At 43.4% G+C, this 24,988-nt stretch overlaps 1 protein-coding gene across 1 annotated transcript; it reads left to right on the top strand.

Moving 5' to 3' along the window:
• The first annotated feature begins 224 nt into the window (after positions 1–224).
• On the top strand, positions 225–19,765 carry TNFAIP6 (TNF alpha induced protein 6). Its single transcript, XM_032780954.2, has 6 exons — positions 225–1,482; positions 11,909–12,046; positions 13,496–13,657; positions 15,949–16,177; positions 17,347–17,387; positions 18,345–19,765. Exons 1-6 carry the CDS (start codon positions 1,389–1,391, stop codon positions 18,506–18,508), a joined length of 828 nt encoding a protein of 275 aa, XP_032636845.1. The 5' UTR covers positions 225–1,388; the 3' UTR covers positions 18,509–19,765.
• Positions 19,766–24,988: the final 5,223 nt, after the last annotated feature.

The following is a 24,988-nucleotide window of genomic DNA, read 5'->3' as shown; positions in this document are numbered from 1 at the left end:
AATGTAGGTGGGGTAGTGCATCTCTCCCTCCTCTGCTAAAAGAGAAGGGAGAGCTCCCCACTCCTTCCTGCTCCCCTAACACTCCCAATCCTGTTGGCAGGTGTGTGTGTTGAGGGACGGGGAGGGGCAGGGTAACCAGCTTCATGCATATGTGCAGTGGTGCTGGAACAAAGAGTGTGGAGGATGCTGCCACACCCCCTGGCTTGAAATAGTAATAACAAACACCAAATATATGGTTTCCATCCTTAGCACCTACACTATAAAAATTGTTCCAGCACCCCTGCATGTATGTTTGTAATATGATGTGTATTAATCCCTCTGTGCCAGCTGATGGGGATTCAATGGCATTTTAAGAATTTTTTCTTCCTTAATGTAACAGAGATTTATGTCAAAAACCAGCCTAAGTGTGAAGTTAGTTCTCGACCTTTTTCTTGTCATTGCTGGTTTTCATTAACTTCTGAGGTCATGGCAAATTAACACATCTTTAGCTGTAACTTCTGACTCCAGACTCAAGGGTGTTATCAAAACAATATGCAAAAGTCTCTTGTGCTACCAAAGGAGACTGGACTCCACCTTAGACTCTTCAAGAGTACTGGGCAGGGTAGCAGAAATTTTTCCACACTATCATTTTTTCCCGTTTTTATTACACCATAGCCCTGCTCACAAGGAGCAGCTGCTTATGCAGCACTCCCCCTGCAGCCAGTAGGGAAGACAGGCAGACAGCTATCATGCCATGAATCAGATTCTAAGGTGTGGTTAGGAGAGCTTCATTCCTCACTGTCTGAATCAAAAGCATCACTTTTTGACACTTCTAGTTTTATATTGACCCTGGGGGAGGTCCTGGTTTATCCTCAATTAAACGTATTATGTGGGAGTATTTAGTCTAAATATCTAAGGCAAAGCATTAGCTGTAGTACTGCTTTTTACCAGTCAGGTCCCTGAGAAATTACACCAGACCAGACCTTTAGAATGTTTAAATGACAACGAATAATGTTTTCTGTGAGTAGAATCATCACCCACTGTTAGATTTGCTACTTAGCTTTAGCACAGGCAGGAATATATTTGAAGACAGCGAATGCTAAAGAAAAGAACAAGTTTTGGCACATAAAAGTTTTCACATGTGCTTTGGTAGTTATGGATACGTTGAATAGACACATCAGTAAAGGAGCCATAAAGTGAGTCAGACCAACCAACTCAGATATCACATTTAATTCTGTAACAATACTACAGAAAGTTCAATTGGAGCAGGCTTGCTGACCTCACAGGGAAACACACTATTTAAGATCAGGTTACCAGATGTGCCAACAGAATTTAGGCAGCTGCTAGCAGAGGTTACCCTACGTGTTTTAACAGCGAGTATTTACAATCTAATAGCTCAGACAGAAGAAATGATCGTGTTAATTTTCTTTTTCGTCTTGCTGTGGAACGAGGCTCAAAGTTGGGGATTCAAGAATGGAGTACTGCATAACTCTATTTGGTTAGGTAAGAAAAAAAATAATTAATTCATTTCATTTTCATTCATTCACTTTGCTGCAGAAAGAACCCCAGTTCTTTAAAATGATGTAAAAATGTACCATACATCAATAAGGGCAAAATCTTGCATTGAAATCAGTAGGAATTTTACCTGAGTAATGACTACAGTTTTGCCTAATTTTCTTAATGTTTTCACACTTATTTTCTAACTAAAGGCTACCCAGGAAAAGAATCCATGAATTATGTAAGTTGAATGTATTATCTGAAAGCATGAACTGAAATAAAAACTGAGTATTAAATGACAATTCCTTTAATGAAGGAAAACTATGGAACTGTAAGTGGAAAGAGCTATAAAAGGAGCACACTAGTTTTTACATGATCATAACACCAATACATGGTGTCCTACATGTGAAACTAAAGAATCCCAAGCTCTTTCCACAGATGTAATACTTCCTAAATTTCCAGTAAAAATTCTTGGAAAGTGTGTATTGGTTTTTTGTTATGGCTTGCTGGCATCATTAAGCAGCTGTGAGGAATAATTATGAAAGAATGCAGCATGTACAAATACTGTGGCAGCAGTCTCTTCTTTCATATGTAGGTGAAAGGGCTTCTTAAAATTATGCATTTTCAAATGCAATGGAAAGAACAGTAATACAAAACACATTAACAGAAAGAACAAGCAAGGAAATGTGTGCCCGAAATGGCTGATTTATGGAGTAATTGTTATACTCTATTTTATCTTTTACAGTATATTTGCATCTCTTAAGAGATTTCTAGCTAGTTTAATTCATGTTGTTATTAGTGATTGCATAGTGGCCAGTTTTAAAATCTGGGCCACTTTATTAGGTGCCAAACAAACACAAGTAAATCTAGTTCCTTCCCTAAAAAATCTTGAAAACTAAACGACAAGTGATATATGAAGTATGGGTGGGGGAAGGGAAACATCATTTGTTCTCTCTCTCTAATCTTTTATATACAAATACATTTAAGAAAGAGCGGCTATGTGCAGGACTTGGCGGGGAGGGGAAGTAGTTAAAAAAAGTATTTGAAATATCACAGAGAAGGAGGGCTATGAAGGAGGCGAGAGTAGTGTCTTTATGGTCACCAAAAGGGGGGTGTACTATGCCTAAGGGGCAATTTAACAGACATTTGTGTGAGAAGCGGTCAAGGCTGGCATTGCTGGCTGATTGGTGGTGGAGAGGTGACATGATATGACATCAGGATAAGTAGGCTCAGAAGGCTGTGAAGAGTCTTTAGGGTGAGGACAAAAAGCTTGGACTTGATATGGTCAGAGCAATGGACAAGGAAGCTCTTGAGTCAGGGACTGTCCTTTATCATATGCTTGTACAGCACCTAGCACAATGGGGCCCAACTTGGTTGTGACCTTTATGCGCTTCCACAATAGAAATGTTAAGTAATTATAACAATAATGATCTCAGCAGCTGCCTTTTGTATGGCATGAGTGGAAATGAAGTGCTTTATTCAGCTCCTAGTTTTACTTCCTCTCTCTTTAAAAGGAAGAAGCACAGTGTTAACTGGACTGAATCAGGGCAACATGGATTACTTTTCTTCCCAGTATTAAACCAAAAATACTGATGTCAGCACCACTTGCAATAAAAGGATTTATAATGATAGTAAAGATGAAAGAAAAACAATGGATCATTCGCTTACCAAACAGGAGAACCCGTGCAGTACCTTAGACCATAACTTTCAAATATGTTACCCAGATGGCCTGATGTCACAGCTCCAAACCACTGCACTAAACGGCGGGTCTCCACCAACGCCCTATAGTTTAATTATTGCAACAAAAATATTGCTACTGGTGCAACCAAAACATAATTCTTTGAACTGAATTACAAATGAAGAGAAAATTGGCAAAGTTACAACACACACATTTTAATACAATCATCATAAAAATATTTCAGCTGTAATGTGAACAATAAGTAACCACAGTCCCATCTCATATTGACTGTAGGAAAAAATACCATGTCCAATAAAACAACCCAGTGATGATTTAATTAGGCCATAACACATACAGGAAAGAAAGGAACCAATCCTACTGAGATAAATTGAAGCATCTATAAAATAGGGCATAGTCACATTTGAACTTTCCTTTGCTTCCTCTCTTCTGGCAAAGCAATATCCAAAACAGAATGAGAAATTTTTTTTAGTAAAATAATGCATCATAACAATGACACAGAACTATCATGTCTTGATATCAGGACAGACTAGAAATATACATTCCATTCATCTTATTTCTATGCTACCCAATGTATTGTGTTCAAATTCACTAAACACTTAGTGCATACTTAGTGCAGCTGAATATATTAGCTTTATACTAACATCTTATTTATTTGACTGAACATTCTGGCATGTTCCAAAAGCGGTTATTGTAAAACTAATAAAAATATCAGAGTACCTTTGCACAAACATTTTTATTGTGTTATACAGGGCTGCATTTTGAACATGGGGGAAGGAGGGGAGTAATACTTTGTTCTAATCAGCTTCAGATAATGGGGAGAAGAAAATAAACTAGAGAAGTATATTTCTTTCAATTTAAAGTAAGTTCCTCATGAGCAAGTTGATTCAACCCAAAGGGGAAAAAAACAAATAAACACTGAACCTCAGCAAGTACTAAAGTATTTGGTCCTTTTGCTTGTTATGTTTACAAGGAAATATGTAAATAGAGAACATACTTTTAGTAATGGGGAGTTGCTCAGCTCAGCAGAAATTGTTTACAAATGAATTAAGGCGTGTAAGTAAAATCCATTCCTAGGGCAAGGATCAGTAAACTGAAACTATGGAGATTAGACATTAGATGAATTTGTGAAACTGATTAACCAAACTATCAAGGGCCAGTGAACTGGTAGGTCGTGGCTTTAGAGGGAATACGTGGGTAGTGAGTGGTTCTGCAAAACTCAAATGATAAATCTGAGACACCAAGGCCCTGATTCTGAGGGTATGTCTACTCTACGGGATTATTCCGATTTTACATAAACCGGTTTTGTAAAACAGATTGTATGAAGTTGAGTGCACGCAGCCACACTAAGCATATTAATTCGGCGGTGTGCGTCCATGTACCGAGGCTAGCGTCGATTTCCAGAGCGTTGCACTGTGGGTAGCTATCCCATAGCTATCATTATGTTCCCACAGTCTCTCTCACCCCTTGGAATTCTGGGTTGAGATCCCGGTGCCTGATGGGCAAAAAATTGTCGCGGGTGGATCTGGGTACAGCCTCACCCTCCTCCGTGAAAGCAGCAGACAACCGTTTCGTGCCTTTTTCCTCGGGTGAACTGTGCAAACGCATAGCACAGCAAGCATGGACCCTGCTCAGATCAAGACCGCAATCGTGGACGTTGTAAACACTCACGCATCTCATTGCAGTCTATTGCTGAACCAGGACCTGCGAGGAGGAGGTGGTACGGCAGAGCGGCGATGAAAGTGATGAGGACATGGACACAGAATTCTGTCAAACCGCGGGCCCCTGACGCTTTGGAGATCTGCTGGTAATGGGGCAGATTCTAGCCATTGAACGTCGATTTTGGCCTGGGAAACAAGCACAGACTGGTGGGACCGCATAGTTTCGCAGTTTGGGACGATTCGCAGTGCTGCGAAAACTTTCACATGCATAAGGGCACTTCATGGAAATTTGTGACTTGCTTTCCTTGCCCTGAACGCCATAATACCAAGATGAGAGCATCCCTTACAGTTGAGAAGCAAGTGGCAATGCCCTCTGGACGCTTGCAACTCCAGACAGTTACTTGTCAGTCGGGAATCAATTGGAGTGGGAAAATCTACTGGGGGCTGCTGTGATGCAAGTAGCCAAAGCAATCATTAAGCTGCTGCTACGAAAGGTTGTGACTCTGGGAAACGTGCAGGTCATAGTGGATGGCTTTGCTGCAATGGGATTCCCTAACATGGGGGGGGGCGATAGATGGAACCCATATCTCTATCCTGGCACAGAGCACCAGGGCACTACAGTACGTAACCGCAAGGGTACTTTCAATGGTGCTGCAAGCACTGGTGGATCACAAGGACGTTTCACAACATCCACGTGGGATGGCCAGGAAGGGTTCATGATGCTCGCGTCTTCAGGACACACTACTTTGTTTAAACAGCTGCAGCAAGGGAATTACTTCCCAGACCAGAAAATAACAGTTGGGGATGTTGAATGCCTGATTAGTATCCTGATGACCCAGCCTACCCCTTGATGCCATGGCTCATGAAGCCATAACACAGGCAGCCTGGACAGTAGTCAGGTCTGTTAACTACAGGCTGAGCAAGTGCAGAATGGTGGTAGAATGTGATTGGCTGTTAAAGGTGCGCTGGTGCACATTACCTGACTTGCTCAGACCTCCAGCAAACAATGTCCCATTGTTATTCCTGCTTGCTGTGTGCTCCACAATCTCTGTGGAGTAAGGGGAGACCTTTATGGCAGGGTGGAAGGCTGAGGCAAATCACTGCGCGCTGATTACGCGCAACCAGACACCAGGGCGATTAAGAGAGCCACCAAGAAGTGGTGCGCAGTCAGAAGCTTGAAAACGGTTTCATCATAGCAGGGTACGGTATGACTGTTGTGTTTTTTCTCTTGATTCCCCCTTGATTGACTCGTACCCTGTAAGCAACCCACCCTCCCCTTCGATTACAGCTTGCTTAAGGAAATAAAGTCACTATCGTTTAAAAATCATGTATTCCTTATTAAAAAGTCATTATAAAAGAGGAGAGAACTGACAAGGTATCCGGTGTTGCCGGCACAAAGTGCCCGAGGGGGCAACAACAGGGGGTCCGTCGCCGGTGTGCACCACGCAATAAACACACCAGGGTAGAGAAGCAAAGCAGTTTATTTGAGCTCTCAAAGTGGTGCGGGAGACTTGACATGCCTCAAATCCAGCACACCTAAACGAGCAGTCTGTTCCTTTATATCATGAGACTTTTCTCGCGCTGAGAAGCAAGCCCGTTTCCCTCCCTCTCTGTCTGGCTGCAGCATTCTTTTCTCACACACTTCTTTGTCTTCCCCTCCCTCTTCTCCTTCCTCCCCTGTAGCAGTTACGTAAGCGCAGGTGCATTAAGTAATCTTGGCCACGGCAGCTCATTAGTAATTTCCTTCTGCAAGTTATCTTGTCCTTCTGCGAAAGGTGCACAGGCCTCATTATTTCTGCTTTAGACCAGCATGAGCTGTATGGCAACTGATAAGGACGTTGACCTGACCTTTTCTATTTATTGGCCTGTTAGGTCAATTAGAGTTTAAACATGGAAGAGCTTCTGCTCATCTGAGGCCTAAACAGGGAGTGTATATCCTATTGCCTTTTACCTTTTAATTACTTAGGTTATCCTTAGTGACACAACACCGGTGTGTTTGGGAGGAGATAGGAGGAAGGAAAAGGCCGTAAAATATTTCAAGGTAATGAAGCCTTTGGTTGGGCTGTCCACGGGTGGAGTGGGTGGGTGCACGAAGCCTTCCCACGCTTTCTTACACGTCTGAGTGAGGAGATATGGAACATGGTGAGTGTGAGGGTGGTTACACAGGGGCTGCAGCGGCACTTGTGACCCTCCTCTGTTCCTGAAGCTCCATGGACGTCGGAGGATGTCAGTTGATCACACAGCACCCAGCGTTGCATTCTCCATTCCCTCTGATCTTCCTGCCTGCACTCTGATCTTCCTGCCTACTTCTCACGAGCCTCTCTCTTCTCCTCATGTTCACTGGCATCTTTCCTGTAATTTGTACCACATCTTCCACTCATTCAGATGAGCTCTTTCATTGGGGTTATTCCTATTTCCGAGAACATTTGTCTCATCTCTTTTTTTCCTCCGCCTTATTGAGATAGCCTTCGGATGGAGTAGGGAGGCTTGAAAAATTTGCAGCTGCATGAGGGAGGTAAAGGGAGAGAAGCATTTAAAAAGATACATTTTACGAACAATGGTTATACTCTTTCACAGTGACACACAATTCACCTTACATTGCACATGTGATTTCACACAAGGTCGCATTTTGCATCTTAATATTGAGTGCCTGCGGCTCTGGTTTTAGAGATCTTCACAGAGACAGGTCCAGGCAGCAGAATCAGCTTGCATGTGGCCATGGTAAGCCATTGTCTTTTGGTTCTGCAGCCTTCATATAACAGTGCCCTCCTTTCCCAAATACCAGCAAAGCCCGTTCATTGCTGCTTCTTTCCTGTTAACATGCGCAGCAGAAACCACTCCCCCCATCCAAGTCTCTGGATGATCGCTTTACCCTCCCCCATCGTGTGGCTGGTATCATGGAAGATCACTCTAATCATCTCCCTTCCCCCCTCACCGTGTGGCCGTAGCGGGGAAGATCCCGCTAGCAAACGCGAAAAAGCTCAGCGCATTACCCCCCTTCCTCGCCCCCTCACTGGCTATCTGCAAGGAAGTTTCTTTTAAGCAACAGCAATGGGCCAGTAGGAATGGCCATCTCTGTCCCCTTAATTAATTCCTGAATTTCAACCAGGTTACCATGAACGATATCACTTCCTGAGGGATAACACAGCGAGATAAGAACGGATGTTGCTTGAATGCCAGCAATCACCGGACCATACGCAGCTAGGCTTTGTCATGCAATGATACCAGATTACTTGCTACATGCATGGCGTCGGTCAGTGTCCTACATTGTGGACAGATAAGGCTGCTGCCCGGAACCTTCTGCAAATGTTTTGGAGTACGTCCAGGAGAGCTTCATGGAGATGTCCCTGGAGGATTTCCGCTCCATCCAGACATGTTAACAAACTTTTCCAATAACTGTACTGGCGCAAATGCATCCCAAGTCCTCAGGGTAAATCAATCGTTAAAAAACGCTTGCTTTTAAACCAGTTTTATATTTACAAAGTATACTCACAGAGGTCGCTTCCATGGCTTTATTGTCTGGGCTACTGGCTTGGTAGGGCTGGGAGGTAATTCCGTTGGGTGAGAAAGGCTCCTGGCTGTTGGGAGAACGGAGTGCTGTGTGCTCTCTGCAGCTCGTCCCCTCCTCTTTCTCCTCCTCATCTTCCCCATCCACAAAATCCTCAGCCAGTGGCTGAGATTCCCCACACAACCTCAGAATCCAGGGACAGGGGTGGGGAGTGGTGGAGGACCACCCTAGAATTGCATGCAGCTCAGCGTAGAAACGGCATGTTTTCAGCCCTGCCCCAGACCTTCCGTTTGCTTCTTTGGTTTTCTGGTAGGCTTGTCTGAGCTCCTTAACTTTCACTCTGCACTTCACTGAGTCCCTGGTGTGGCCTTTCTCCATCACAGCCTTAGAAATTTTTTCAAATGTTTTTTCATTTCGTCGTTTGGAACGGAGTTCTATTAGCACAGAATCCTCTCCCCATATAGCGATCAGATCCAGTACCTCCCATGCGGTCCATGTTGAGCTCTTTTTCAATTCTCAGGAGACTGCATTGTTACCTGTGCTGGTGAGCTCTCCACGCTGGCCAAACAGGAAATGAAATTCAAAAGTTTGCGGGGCTTTTCTTGTCTACCTGGACAGTGCCTCCGAGTTCAGCTTGCTATCCAGAGCGGTCACAGTGGTGCACTGTGGGATACCGCCCGGAGGCCAATACTGTCAATTTGTGGCCACACTAACCTTAATCCGATATGGTAATACCAATTTCAGCGCTACTCCTCTTGTCGGGGAGGAGTACAGAAACCAGTTTAAAGAGCCCTTTATATCGATATAAAGGGCCTCGTTGTGTGGACGGGTGCAGAGTTAAATCGGTTTAATGCTGCTAAAATCGGTATAAACGCGTAGTGTAGACCAGGCCTGAGCTGCTCCAGTCCTGAAGCACATACTGGGACTTCATGCCACCCTTCCACCTCAAGGATTGTAAGGCTACTGGGGGCCAGTTTGGCTAGAGCAACCTTGGGGACTGCTTTAACTTCCACACTGGAAGCAACAGATTCCAAGAGACTATCCAGAATAGTGGAATACAGAGCTCTCCGGCAGTGCACACCCTAGCAGGCCATCACCAAGGTGCTGCCCAAGGAGTGGGAAGTAAGTGAGTGGGGGGATTGGGATGCTTGATAGCCCCGTTTCCCTGTTGGAGTGGCATAAAGGGACCAAAACATAGCTCAGAATAAGGGCCCATGTGTACATATTTCACAATCTTATCTAGCTGTGATTTTTTGGGGGAGGAATAAATCTGTGAAACTAAAAATTCTTTTTATCTGTCACATTTTCTGGCTTCATTAAAAAGCACTGAACTCCTACAGAAAGTTATAATAAGATCTCTGTTCCCTAATATTCTGTATTTTATTTTGTCCTTATTCACACACTGAATATCACTGAAATCAAAGTAGAGTGTTGCCTCAGTAAGAACCGCTGTATTTGGTCTGAGGAGAAAACAAAACTGGCCATTAAGGTTTGTGGATTAGCAGCAAAAATGCTAGATTCCTGGGCAGAAGAGAAGTGTCTGCTCCTGGCTTTCTTTTTCTTCTTCATACCTAATATAAGGACATAATGTGAAATATTAATGTGCACTAATGTATTACTATATTTCTTTAAACTGACCACTTATAACAAAGTTAAAAATTTACATGTTCTGCTTCCCTTTCAATTTACTCCATTTTATCACTCATTTTAGTGGAACTTCCTTCATTGGTTCAAATCTAGCAGTCCTTAACCTTGTGCACAGAGGACCCCTTACATTCAGATCTCACTTGCTGCTATGGAAGTGGGTTTGGGGGAAGGTCAATTGCCTTTGAAGCAGCAGCAGCAGCATCTTCCATCCCTGGACTCAAGGGAGAGCTATAGAGGGCCAGAGGTGGAAGAACTATACATTGTTAACTCAACAGGCTGTGGTATGGTCCAAAGGGCAGTGGTGGATAGAGGAATCCCAGAGAGAATGGTCCCAGTATACAACGCCTCAAATACAGAGGAAAATTATTACATATACGACATACTACAGAGGGTTCTTACGGGGCAGGCTGTTGGCTAGCCAGTAGCAACCCTTTAAGACCTCTCCAGAGGCAAGCATAAAGAGTTCTACACTAAGCAGGTCTCTGGGCTGTTTAGAACCCTTTACTACTGTCAAGGAAGAGTCTCAGCTAGGCACCCAGGAAGAATATATTTTTCTCAGCCAGTCCTCTCCCTCTGCAGAGGATAGCCTTTGTGGCTGCTGTAATCAGCTCCAGCTGGAGTGCTTCCTGCTCTCTAGTGCCAGCATTAAACCACTCACTTGGGCAGGGCTGCCCAGAGAGGGGAGCAAGTGGGGCAATTTGCCCCAGGCCCCGCAGGGGCCACCACGAGAGTTTTTCGAGGCCCCTGGAGCGGGGTCCTTTACTCGCTCTAGGGCCCTGGAAAACTCTCGCGGGGCCGGGGCCCCCGGAGTCGCCGAGTTACCACAGAAATGGGACCCACCACCAAAGTGCCAGGGCTTCAGCGGTAATTCGGTGGCAGAGGGGCCCCACCGAGGGTCTTCAGGGCACTTTGGTGGCGGGTTCTGGAGCGGAATTACTGCTGAAGTGGGCCCCCGCCGCCACCGACTCCAGGCCCCCTGAGTCCTCTGGGTGGCCCTGCATTTGGGATGTACGAACTGCATCAGATGTGTGTTTGTATGTACAAGTAGAACCTGATTCAGCCTTAACTATAGAGACATGAAGGTGCCTCAATAAGTGTGTGTGTGCGTATATGTATATCTCTCATGTATCCTCACTCCTTTATACCGTCTGAGTCTTTGATCTGTGGAGATCAGCCAGACAATGGTTTCACCTCAAGGTGTAGCTTCAAGAAGGTCTGGTCCAAGGGGAGAAATTTGCTTTCCCAAGGAGGGGAAACACTCCTTCCTAGGAAACTTCTTGAAAAAGCTCAGTCTTGTCTGGCACGTTGTTCAAAAGAGTCCTTTGCAGCTCATAACACCTCCCAGGGTTTACATTAGTCATGTCTCCCCTTTAAAAAGTTGCATGTAATAATACATAAATATTTGCCTTTTTCATAGAATGAACTCCTAAAATACTTAAATTTAATTCAATAAAGTTTAACAATTCTATTTGGTTTGTCTAGGACATGGCAGGACATTGCCATATCTGTCACAATTATATCCAAATGTATATTGTGATACCAGTCAGGAAAGATCACCTCTTAGCACTCAGTGTTTCTGACAAGAGTTCACCATTGCTAGGGCTGCTGCTTTTTAAGTAGTAGTTCTGGGAATCATTTCAGAAGTATGTTGACTCAGTGTGGTTCAAAAAGCCATCCTCCCGCAGGACTCTAAAATACCCCTGCGTTGGGAGGGACACAAATTTCCTGAAGCTTTCTAAATAACATCAAGTTCAGTTGAATATCTTGTTTATGTTCTCACCTGGGCAATAGCCCAAACTGCAGTTCCTGATCAGCTGTTGACAGCAATGAGGTCTGATATCATCCAGGAAGGGGGGCCAGTTGGGATATATTCTGTATTCCTACGAAATATTAAAACTCTTAACTGCTTTGATCCCACAGAGCGAGCAGCTGGAGTTTACCACAGGGAGGCCCGATCTGGAAAATATCAGCTCACCTATGCAGAAGCTAAAGCAGTGTGTGAATATGAAGGAGGACAACTAGCCACATACCAGCAGCTGGAGGCAGCAAGAAAAATAGGTATGAAAGAAAATGTTCATTTGAGTGTGTAGTCACTTGGCTCTGACATCACACATTCAGTGTTGCCAACACCTGTGTTACTGCAAGTGTCATGAATTTGGAGGTGGCTCTTGCCATCTTGTTAGAAAACATAGGCAGCTCAGGAATTTTGCTTGAACTGTATGCAGTTTCCCTCCTTGATTGCTAGAGGCTGCCATGTGACGTACTGCAGATAGTTGTAGCAGCTGCTTGCAGTGCTAGAATGACTCTTTGTGCTTTGTGTGGGATGGAGCCCAAGAATGGGTGCAGCACAATGGAGCAGCCTATTCCTTGAGCTTGGGAGCAGCAGCCTCACCCTCAATCTCCTCACCACTAACTTTACACGAAGGGGGTGCTATTGTAGATAGAAGCTCTGGACATTCTCCTTCACTGCATTTTCTTTAAAAAATGATCAGTGCCTCAGGAACTTCTTCTAGAATGTCTTCTTCTAAAATTTTCATTTAATCAATCAAAACTCTTGTTTTTTATAGTGTTTTATCCAAAACATCTTGCAAAATTTGCTACATATGTTACTGAGAACAAATAGTCCAACAGAAAGAGTGTTCAGTGTGATGACAAGTGTTTGGAATGAAGAGCTGAATGAGTGCAGACCCCATTGAAGGTGTTATCTTGCTCCGAGTGAATGTTATTGGAAAAAATCCTCCATTGTGAGGAATATGTAAGCATCACTGTTGAATCAAAACCTGGCAGTAGGCACAAGCAAACATTAATAATAGGGTACATTTTGTTGTTTGTGACTATTTCACAACCTAAAAGCCACCACAAAAGAAGTGTTCTGGTTTTTTACTTTGATAATTTGGTAAGCTTATGGAAGAGCTGTTTTGTACTAAGCAGTGAATAATTTTGAATGTTTTGATTATTGTTTTTAAACACTCAGCCATAACATTGTATTGACAGGTTGTTTTTTAATTCAATAAGCATTTCTGTTGCCTTAGCTTATGCTATGTACACATCTTTTTATCCACCCGAAGAGCCCAGTCCTGAAAACCCTTATTCACAGGAGTAATGACTGAGTGAGGTTGTAGGATTACGGACTAAAAAGGAAACAAAGCAATCAATGTATTATATTTACAAGACTAATCTGACATCTAATTTGAATACAATGGTTGCTAATGTATTTTCTAGGGTGGGGAACTTTACTGTCCATCTGCATTTGATTTTTATTCTTCAATGAGAAAAACATTTATTGTGGAGGAGGAGAAGTGATTTTATACTCTGCATTCAAAATTCTCCATGCAAAAGACAGCAATTGCCTCAGTACTATGATATGATTTGCATTAAGCTAATTGTACTTAAACTAGATTTTGGCAATGAGAAAAAATGTTAGTTTGAATGAGGCAATAATTTTTATAATGTTTCTTGCTTAAAGTGAGTTTTCAAAACAGCCATGATACTTTCCTTCTATCACAGGTTTCCATATGTGTGCAGCTGGTTGGATGGCTAAGGGTAGAGTTGGTTATCCCATAGTGAAAGCTGGATCCAACTGTGGCTTTGGAAAAACTGGCATTGTTGATTATGGGATTCGCCTCAACAGAAGTGAGAGATGGGATGTCTATTGCTACAACCCTCATGGTATGTCTAAAAAAATCCGATGTTGCTTAATTACATGCCTTTTTACTAAGTAAAATAAATGTTTAAGGTTAATAATAGACTGACTGCTAGCTAGTGAATCAGTAATGTGGCTAATGTTTCTAATGTAAAATTTTCCAATTTGAGTGTGTGTAAATTTATGTGCCTAAATTTATTATAAGGCCATGGGTGATTAGCAGCTACTTTTATTTAGATGGCTAACATTAGGCCACTTATGTTTGAATATTTTGGTTTGTGTGTTTATAAAAGTAATGTTAAAGGGAAAATTTAAAATCATATATTATAAACATATTCACCTCTGTTATTAGGTAACATCATTAAAATTAAAAGAATGTTAACTATCTCAATTATAGTAATTAATAAATTATCCTGTTTTCCTTTTACATTTCTCTCAGCTTGTACAAACTAAAATCAGTTAAATCAGTTTTATTTTGTGGTTGCACACACTGCAGCAGAGTATTTATTTGTTTTAAAATGACAGTTTTCATGGGAGTATGAAAAAAAATCCAGAGGAAAATTTCTATTTGTCTTCTATTCGTAAAAGCTTGTTACTGCTACAATTTGGCCCAAATTTGAGTTGTGATTATCCCTTTAATAAGCATCCCCTTTAATTGTCTGACACTTGGAAGGAAGTTTAGCTATACTTAAAAGCAGATTAAAAATAAGGATGGGCATTTTGATTTACATGTAAGGATTTGAAGAATGTGTATGTAACATTAACATGGATGCCCAGCAGTACTATGACAGGGTGCAGGGACAATATCAATTCCCCAGTGATCAGAAGGTTAACTTCAGTGGAGTTGATTTACACCAGCTGAGGTTCTGGCCTATGGATTTTAAGGCCAGAAGGGACCACTCTGATCATCTGGCTGACCTCCGACTTAACACAAATCATAGAATTGGGTTTGAAGTCCAAATTAGGGAGTTTCTGACTGTTTGGTGATCTTAGTCTTTTGTTATAAATACACAATCTTGATGGAAAATATGTCTCTGATTGCAAGTGCTTTTTTTCCTGCATGTCAGCTCTCAAATACCTCCCCAGATAAACACACACAGAGATGCCATTTAGATGTTTTCCAAATACATTCTTTGGGTGGTGGACAGCATGATTAACCGGAGCTGTTTACACTTAGAGGTTGATTTGGGTCCCTCCCATTGTGAGTAAATTTCTTAATACTTGATGGAGAATGTTGTTCAGATTTGAGATTTGCCTGTCTTCGTGGGGAAAGGGTAGCATCCCGAAGCGAGGACACTAAGTTGTCTCTAAGTGAATGTATTAACAATATTGGCAGTATATTGTGCAACAACTTGTGTTTGGGATGCAAGTCCTTCCTGATCAAGTACCTGTGCTGAAGCGTTTACAATCAAAATAGACAATGCACAAACTGAGGGCAAGTCTACATTAGAGGCTACATCGGTGCAGCTGCACCACATCTGGTGAAGACTCGCTATTCTGATGGGAGAGCACTCTCCTGTCAATATAATTACTCCACCTTCGCAAGACGCAGAAAAGCTATGTTGGCGGGAGAGCATCTTCCATTGACATAACGCCAGTGTGGACAGCGCTTAAGTTGACGTAATTTATGTCACTCATTGGGGTGTCCTTTTCACACCCCTGAGAAGATATAAGTTACATCAACTTAAGCAGTAGTGTAGACCAGCCCCGAGTGCTTGGTCCTCCAGGCTTGTGAGCTGTTGAGAGTCCTCAACTTCCACTGAAGCTAAAGGGAACAGGTGCTCAACATCTTGAATGGTAAAGCCCAATGGAAGGGGGAATAGGACACAACAACAAAAAAGCAGTCTAACTGAATGGGGATGAGGGCTAGAGTTTATGGACATTTTGGATGGAGAGTATTTTAAGGAAGGACTTGAAGGAAGAGAGACCAGGTTGTAAGTGGGGTGATTTATAAGTGCAGTTGTGAGGCCTATAGACGGACTTAGCTTGACATCCCAATTTTCTTTATACAGAGCACCTAGCATCTGATCTGAAGCCTACTGAAGTCAGTGAGAGCACTTCCATTGACTTCAGTAGACTTTGGATTAGGCCCCTAGTTGCCAACATATCAACTCCATATGTACTATATTCTCTATATGTGTGCTACCATGGGTACTAGTTCAGAATGATGGGGTTATAGAATATATGAACAGCACTCAAGAGTCTTGCTGCTGTTATACTGGGTTGCTTCTGTATAAGATTCAGTCAGAAGAGCTAACAGACAAAAAGGCATGACAAATCAAAACACATTTAAAGTCTATTTTTATTTTTCCCTTAGCAAAAGAATGCGGTGGAATCTTCACAGATGCAAAGCACATCTTTAAGTCACCAGGCTACCCAAACGAGTATGAAAATAAACTAATATGCTACTGGCACATTAGGCTACAGTATGGACAACGGATTCATCTACAGTTCCTGGATTTTGATGTTGAAGATGACACTGCTTGCATGGCTGATTTCTTAGAAGTCTATGATAGCTATGATGATATCACTGGCTTTGTGGGCAGGTAAAAATAATTTCCACATCTTTATACATCTATTTCAAGCTATATAGTTAAAATGTTCACGGTATAATATTTCATTGACAGTACACTCAGAAAAAGACCATGCTGACCACGCTGCATTTACAGAGGTGCTTCCTACATCACTCCTGCATCTAATACGTTCTTGAATATACACAATGATGTTGCCTAAACCATCTCCTCTGGCACTACTAGTAAAGGCAACCTGCAAAGATTTTTTTTAAAATTAGGGTTTTGCCATTTTTTTTTTTTTTGCTTCTCTATAAGATATGAAGAAAGCCTGCAAGATTTTCTCAACAACGGCTTATTTTTACCTTAAAAATATAAGTATGGTCATCCATCCCTGGCTTTGGTGGAAGAGCTCTTGGAAGTCTCAGATCACAATTAGTGTTTGCTCTAACACCTTAATTGAAGGGATGGGGGGGTTGGGTTATTAGCAAAAAAATAGATTTAACCCAAAATGTTGTTCTTTACTGAAGCGAAATAAATATTAACAAAAACAAAAATGACCCAGTAACCCAAGGAGTTTTAAACAGACTGACAATCTGAAACATTGCTTTCCCGCTTACTTGCTCAGTTTTTTTACTCTCTTTGCTCTTGTGATGTTGTCATTTCACTGGTTCCCCCGCAATCATAGTTTTTCAGCTTAGAACATCTGAATTTCTAATGCAAAAAAACGGAGACAAAAAAACACCCTTGAAATTCTCACTGCTTTTCATGCCTCCTTTGTACATCATCTGGAAGCAAAGTACACAATTCCCTTTTTCTTTTTCCCTTGACAAGTCCCTTTTAATACATTTTCCTGATGTCTAGCATAAGGTGGTCCTCCCTCAGCTTCAGGTCATTGTTCCTTATGAAAATGAATAGCTCTTTGCCTTCTATTATTTCATTTACTTTCTTCAATTATTGCAAATTTTGCTTCCTGCATCCTCTGTCTTCTCTCCTCCCTCACTCTCATTTGTGAAATAGTGCAGATAAAAGTATTTAAGCCTATGATATAATTGTATGTTAGAATAGACCTCAAAGAACAACTTAGAACTATGGACTATAACAGAAAGGGGGACTCCATCCTTCTCTATTAAGGTATCATTGTGGCATGTATGTTATTGCATATTTACACATTTAGTCATGAACCATTTACAATCTTTTTTCAGGTACTGTGGAGATGAACTTCCAGATGATATCATCAGCACAGGTAATATTGTATGTACTGCTCATAGACAAAAATATCAACCTACTGGGCCGGGGCTCAGATATTCAAAGATTAAATGCCCATTTCATGGCTAATATGTCATAAGCCACCATGCAAACCTTCTAGCATATACTTTAGTCAACACTTTTGCTTAAAAATAAGTGTAAAGGAAGAGACATCCTGGAGAAGTCTAGTTAAACAAAGAATTAGGGACCAATCCGGTAGGCTTTACTCAGGCAAAATTCCCTTTTACATCAAAGTGACTTCATTGATTTGGGAGTTTACATAGCATGTCTGTATCAACAGCCTAGTCCTACAAGCCCCACCCACATACATAATATCGAGTCAATAAGTATTCCCGTTACTCAGGAGTCAGGATTGCAAGACTCATATTAGGGAGAATATGTCTAAAAATGTCTCTGGCATTGGGGAATACATCGTATCTTTGGGTTTTTAACATATACACCAACTTCCTCAGTTCCCAGGGGGGTGCTCGACCCCTGCTGTGCTCCAGACTCCACCCTCACTCCACCCCTTTCCCCCCACCCCCACCTAGCGCCGCCTCTTCCTAAATAACTATGAGGATTTGGGCCAATGTGCTTATTTATCATATCTAATTTAAGGGTGTCCCTTGCTTATATTAAACTGGCCCTGCCCATAGTAAGCAATGCTGATCCAGCTCCTGAAGGTCTTACTCAGTATTTACTCAAGCAAAACTCTTACTGATATTGGTGGGTGAATCTTGAGCTCCTTGCTTAGTTTTCAATGAGATACACCAATATTGTTTTCAGTGTTGTCTGAATAAGAAGTGAGTAAGAATCATAGGATTTAGATCTAAGATTTTGGGTGAAATACTTCAATAGCTCTTGGGGAGGGAGGAGTGAAGAGAAAAATTCCAAAGCAGCAGTTTTTATTCAATAGCAAAGAAGTAACTTTTTCCCCCCCTCTCTCTTGCCCTAGGAAATCTCATGACCTTAAAGTTTTTGTCAGATGCTTCAGTGACAGCAGGTGGTTTTCAAATTAAATACGTTGCTGTAGACCCACCTTCAAAACCTAATGATGAGAAAAATGCAACTTCCCAAGGAAACACAAACTTCTTGTCTGGAAAATTTGGCATTATGTGAACAGACAGATCAACATCACAGAAAATGCAGTTGGAATATAAACTTATTAAGTACAAATACCACTTGAGATGCCTGTTTTGTCCAATAAGTTATAGCTATCATACTATATTTGGGATAGCCAGCAGCCACAGTCGCTTTTCATGTTATCCTTCTGACTTCTATAATTTCTGCTTTATGTAACTTTTCTTAATAAAGAATATTGGGAAGTAAATTAGAAAACTGTACTTAAATGATAGACAACTGTTTTCTAGATCACCAGGAGTCAGTGAAACTAAGAACATAAGAATGGACATACTGAGTGAGACCAATGGTCCGTCTAGTACAAAATCCTGTGTTTCGACAGTGTCCAGTGCCAGGTGCTTCAGAGGTAATGAACAGAACAGGTAATCATCAAGTGATCCATCCCCTGTCATCCACTCCCAGCTTCTGGCAAACAGATGCTAGGGACACTCAGAGCATGGGGTTGCATCCCTGACCATATTGGCTAATAGCCATTGATGGACCTATCCTCCATGAACTTGTCTGAACTAAACTGAAGGATTCACTGTTACCATAGATTTCCCAACTAATTGTTTTTCTACACTAGCCACTCTTTTTCTCTCACCCCTTGTACCATTTCAGCTGAAGTTTTGGGGGCCTGATATTTCAATCCTTTTCCCCTCATTTTCCTTCATTCCTGTATATTTATTGCTGTCCGAATTCTCCTTTCCCTATTCTTGCTTCCTTTCTTGCTGCTCTTGCTATATATTTTTAAGCTTAACTCACTTCCAATGCCTTTCAAGTAAGTCTTGCCTCATGATAGTTTACTTCAAAGTGCAAATTCATCTTGAGAGTTGGTCTGTGATATATCCCTGACAAACCCATATGTAATGGGCTTCTAGAGCCAGAAGATAATACAGCTGCATGAAAAGCACTGAATCTGTAATTGTACTGTCCTTGTGATTTTATCATGTTCTGGATTATAAATTATTTAACAGATTTGTAAGGAGTTTGTCTTCCTTACCCAGTGCAGAGTTATTCAAGCCTTTTCTGTTCTCAAACCACATTTATTAAAGGGCAAAAAGATGAAAGATTCTCTGTTTATGAGAAACTGAGGCACCAAAAGGAATTGTCCATCAACTATCAGCAAATCTTTTTTCAACCTGCCAACAGGCTTCATCTTGTTCACACCAGTTCTAAGACTGGATTATGCTGAATTGATAGCCATGTATCCATTCTTGATATCAGTTTATATGTCTGTTAACCCCCTGACCCCAAAATATCATTAAATCTGCCTCTCTTTTAATCATGTCCAGGGTTTCCAATCTGTGCTGTTTATTTTTTCTGATACTTTTAGGTATTTTTATTGACTTTTGTATTAATAATTAGGGACAGCTGGCTTATTTGATAGTAGTGTGTGTGTGTGTGTGTGTGTGTGTATGTATGTATGTATGTGTTTTTATATATATATATATATATATATATATATATATATCAATCAGAAATTAGTCTAATCCAGTGCCCATTGAAGTCGCCTATAGTCTTTCCACTGACTTCTTCAGCAGGCGTTACAGCAGATAGCAAAGTACTTTGTTCCCTGGAAAAGTTCCCAGCTGGAATGGGAGACCTTTAGGACTAATCAGCCTTCTCACCAAACAATTTTCAACATTCCTGCATTAACAGTTCCTGGGTACTTTCAGTGTACTTTAGTTTGGGGGATTTGTTGGTTTTAACTTTAAGATGAAGCCAAAAACATACTACAAGTAAATAAGAGTAGAGACAGCATCCACCAGAAAGGACTATTTTCATTTCCAGCATGTAACATGAGAGTTACAGAAACAGCTCTGTTTTCAACTGTTCCAAAACCACTGTATGCTGGCACCCATTACAAAATCCAGTTATCCTCTAGTTTTGAAATCCATAAATGTCCCCTTTCCAGCTGCCAAAATGGCTATATCATAAATAGCTCTTTTCCTTTGGGAACCTGGATTCTCCAAAGGTGATATAATATATAGTAGTATTAACTGTGTAAGTAAGCTAAAATAAATTAAAGCCAAGTGGCCTTTTCTCATCACCACCACTCTTCAAAAGTTACGTAATTTTCTGGCTCTTATTTGCTGGGGGTTCCTTCATCTCTACATCATACATCATTCCTTTATCATTCTCAGACATGCACCTATATGTTCTAAAACACTCCAAAAAATGGACTAGTATACAATATGGACCCTGTTTTATCAGAAGAGTTCCTGATACTTTGAACATTTCTGATACAAATCAGTAGTAGTGGGAATGACTCAGAAATGAAGTAAACTAGAAAATATGACATCTGAAATCCCCTAAAGAGAACAGAACACTACATATAAAATTATAATTTACATAAAAAAATTTCATAACTCCGTTGAGCAATAATACAACTATTCCAGCATCTCATTCCAAATTATTTTACTATGAGCATCACATTAGTGCTGCTGGAAAATAAGTTTCATGTAACTATACTTAATTGAATCAAGATGCATTTATTAAGAACTGAATCAAATTTAAATAAATAATATTTCCAAATCCTGCCCTTTGGTCGACTGAATGAGGCCACAGACACGTTCCTATAATGACATGTTCTTTATTTTGCTAAACTCAGCAGTAGTAGTTTGTTTGATCACAAACTAAGAGTGTTAAGTGGGTCTATTAACATTTTATTTAGCATAAAATATTAATTGTTTTAACTGACAAGTTTGAAGTCTTAAACTGATGTGGGCCAGAATCAAAATATCTGCTGAAAGTATCCAAGGCTAACAAAACAATCCCCAACAAGCAGCTGTGCTGTCACTGCAGTGATGTCATTCTAAAAAGTACTTTCAAGAATTTGTTACTCTTGAGAATTCTATCATAGTACATCAAAGGCTTCTATATAGCTCTACAGGTGCTTCAGTCATGCAGATGTAAGAGTTACTGTGCTAACCTGTGCTTATCTCTGTAGAACTTACAGACATTGCAGACACTAAGGCCTCAACTGAACTTGTAAGTTCAAAATCTGTTTCTGAAGAGTTTAGATGAATTGCAGAGACTGGGATCCCTAAGGAGCATCTAAACCAGACCTCAATGGTTCAGTGATCAACATTACCCAAAAGAACTCCAGTAGTATGAATTCATTGTTTCATTTATTATAGTACTATTCATATTTAAACAGTATGACAGGGAAATATTCAGTTTATATATATATTATTCTCACATCAAATAAGTTAGTAACTTAGTGGAAGTTGATGACTTAATTGGTTAATATTAACATACTTAAAGCGTCCTGATTCATTAATAATTAAATCACAGTGTTTTAATATCATGTGCTGCAAAGAGCCACAGAAGACACATTAAAGAGCCATTTCCAGTTCACAGGCAGCCATCTAAATCCTACAGACTGTAGGAAAAGCCATGAGGCAACTGTCAAAAGCTCTGCTCCTTGAGTGGTTCTAAAGCAGGGGTCGGCAACCTATGGGACGCGCACCAAAGATGGCACATGAGCCGATTTTTAATGGCATGCTGCTGCCTGCCGGAGTCCTGACAGGTAGCAGCATGTCATTAAAAATCCTGCCCAGCCCAGCCTAGCCTGGTCCGGCACGCTTTTCCTGCAGTGTGCTGGGTTGTGTGCTGAGCCCTGCACCCCGCACTCACACCCAGTTCTCTGCTCTGAGCCCTACACCCCACACACACCCCCAGCCCTCTGTCCTGATCCTACCTCACACACATCCAGCCCCTGCCCTGAGCCCTGACCCCCTCACATACACCCAGCCCTCTCCCCTGACCCCACCTTACACACACCCAGCCCTCTGCCCTGAGCCCTGCACCCCGCGCACACCCCCCAGCCCTCTGCCTGACCCTACCTCACACACACCCAGCCCTCTGCCCTGAGCCCTGCACCCCGCGCACACCCCCCAGCCCTCTGCCTGACCCTACCCCGCACCCCCTTCTCCCTTCCTCGTTCCAGCTGCGCGGTCTCCTGCGGTGCCCTCAACTAATGCACCTATCATTCCTCCTCCGTCCATGTAGCAGATCCTGCAGCAACCTTCCCATTTAGCACAGCCAGGATGGTTTCTGTCCAGGTCCCACAAGTACAGGGCTTCCATGAGGCACGACCTTCTGGAGGGGGTCTCGACCCCCACATATTAAGGCCATCCTTGACTGCTACAAGCACCCCACGGCCTCGGCCACCAGTGGCTCCTCATCCACCCATGCCACCTGAACAGTCCCAAAAATCCTAGCTGACAGTAACCGCAAGCCCTAGATCTCTGAATTGTCTCAACACAATCTTCTCGCCCAAGACCGCAGGCTTGACCCTCTAGCAGTGGCTTGTTGGCTCAACTTTGTGCGCGTTCTTGCGCTAGCTTCGCAGGTGTTGATACCTCGATAATTTAGACACCCTCAGCTTGGAGAAAGAATAGCAGGCCGGCGAAGCGAGACACCTGTTTTTGTTTGGTGGGTCCTGCATCGGTCTGAAGTTTGTAGCATTATCGACTCGCTGTGGACCACAACTCATATATACATCGAGCCTCTGGTCTCTAACGGACAAGATCTGTCGAACATGGATGGCGCGGTAGGATTGCCTGCGCGGGTTCACCGTGTTCGTGTTTTTGTTGGTACCGCCTGCAGTCTCGAATATGTCATGATCCACTGCTCCTCTAGCATCAGACTCTTCGGCTGTCCTTCAGGTTCTGCGAGTATGTAACCCTTACATGGCTGAAGTAGCACGCATCTGAAGTGCCTTTCTAACCCTGCACGGTGCATATCCGAGTGTAATCAGTAATGCCGTGAACGTGTACCTGCTCGTTGTTATAGGCTGCTGGTGCCCGTGGAACAGCTAAAGCCCCCTTTTATACTGACGATTCGCCCTCTGAGGACTGAGATCTCGGGTCTGCCTGGATTGCTTACAGCCGAGAAGACCTAATTAGTGTTGTCGCGGAACAGCTCCCAGCTATACAGTGACGTCAGCCTGGTTCTGCCCGCTGGCCAGAGGAGTGCTGCAATGGTGCCCGTGCTGCCAGTAATTGCGATAGCCACTTTGCAACCCCGCATCCCGCACACCCAATGACGGTGAAGTGAATCTGACTCTTTATGCCACTTTCCTTTATGCGTAGCCCCCTTTGGAATCGTACCCCAGTCCAACACCACCCCTCGCCCGCGAACTGTCCCTGATCCTACCTCAGCACACACCCAGCCGCCGCCCTGAGCCTCTGCCCCATGACCTACACCATCACACCCAGCCCGTCTTCCCTGACCTCCGTCATCACACACCCAGCTCATGCCGGTCTGAGGCCCTGCACCCACGAAGGGCACACCCCCCCAGCCAGTACCTGACTGCCTGACCCTACCTCACACCACACCCAGCCTCTTGCCCTGAGCCCCGCACCACGCGGCACGCACTCCCAGCCCACTGCCTGGACCCGTACCCAGCGATGCACCCAGCCTTTCGTCCCCTAGGACCCGACCTTCGACTCACCCCAGCGCGCTCCTCTGGCCCTGACCCCACCTCACACACACCCAGCCCTCTGCCCTGAGCCTCTGCACACCGCGCACACCCCCACCCGTTGTAGCCTCGACCGCATCACCATTCACACCAGCCCCTGCCCTGAGCCCTGACCCCGCTGCCAAGACAGGCCCAACCTCCTCCTGCTGCCCTGACCGTCGACACCGTCCGACACACGACCCAGCCCTCTGGGCCGCTGCCAGACGCACGTGCAACCGCCTTCGAACACACCCCCCATCAAAGCTCTCTGTCCCACTCGAGCCCCTTCGCCCCCCCAATCACAAACCAGCCCTACATCCGCCTACCCTCCACACAGGAGAATCAGGCCCTCTTGCCCTCTGAGCCCGCACGCCGCAACCCCCTACGGGCCCCTGACGTGAGCTCCTGGTACCGCCTGCTCACAAACCCAGCCCTCTGATTGACTTCCGTTTCCCCCACCACAACCACCAGGCCCTGACTCTGGCACCCTACCCCCAGCACATACCACAGGCCTCCCCAGAACGGCGTTCATGCTCTTGACACTGCACCCTCACCAAACAGCTCACGCCTACTGCCTCTTAGCGCCCACCTCTGGCCCTGACTCTTGCGAAGCGCCCATGCACAACGCCAGCTCCGCCCACACGCCCCCAGCCCTCTGCCCTGACTCTTGCAACCCCACATACCCAGCCCCCCCCACACTCCGTGCACCCCTACATCCCGACTCTTGCACCTCCTACATCCCCATCCCCACCCTGAGCACCAAACAGAAGCTCTTGCACCCCCATCCCCACATTCCTACCTGCACCCCTTGAACCAAATGGGAGCAGCCCAGCTAAGCGCTCCACACCCAAACCTCCTGCCCCAACCCTGAGCCCCCTCCTTCATTCTAGCTCCTGACCAGACCCTACATCCCAACCCCCAGCCTGCTCCTTCACCCCCAGCCCTGTGCCCAGTGCACTCCCACCCTCAGCTCAGTGTAGAGAGAGAGGAAGAGAATGGGCCAGAACCAG

Source organism: Chelonoidis abingdonii, chromosome 10 (genome assembly GCF_003597395.2).
Source record: "Chelonoidis abingdonii isolate Lonesome George chromosome 10, CheloAbing_2.0, whole genome shotgun sequence".
In the NCBI taxonomy this organism is placed as follows: Eukaryota; Metazoa; Chordata; order Testudines; family Testudinidae; genus Chelonoidis; species Chelonoidis abingdonii.
This window is presented reverse-complemented; position numbering and strand designations above follow the sequence as displayed.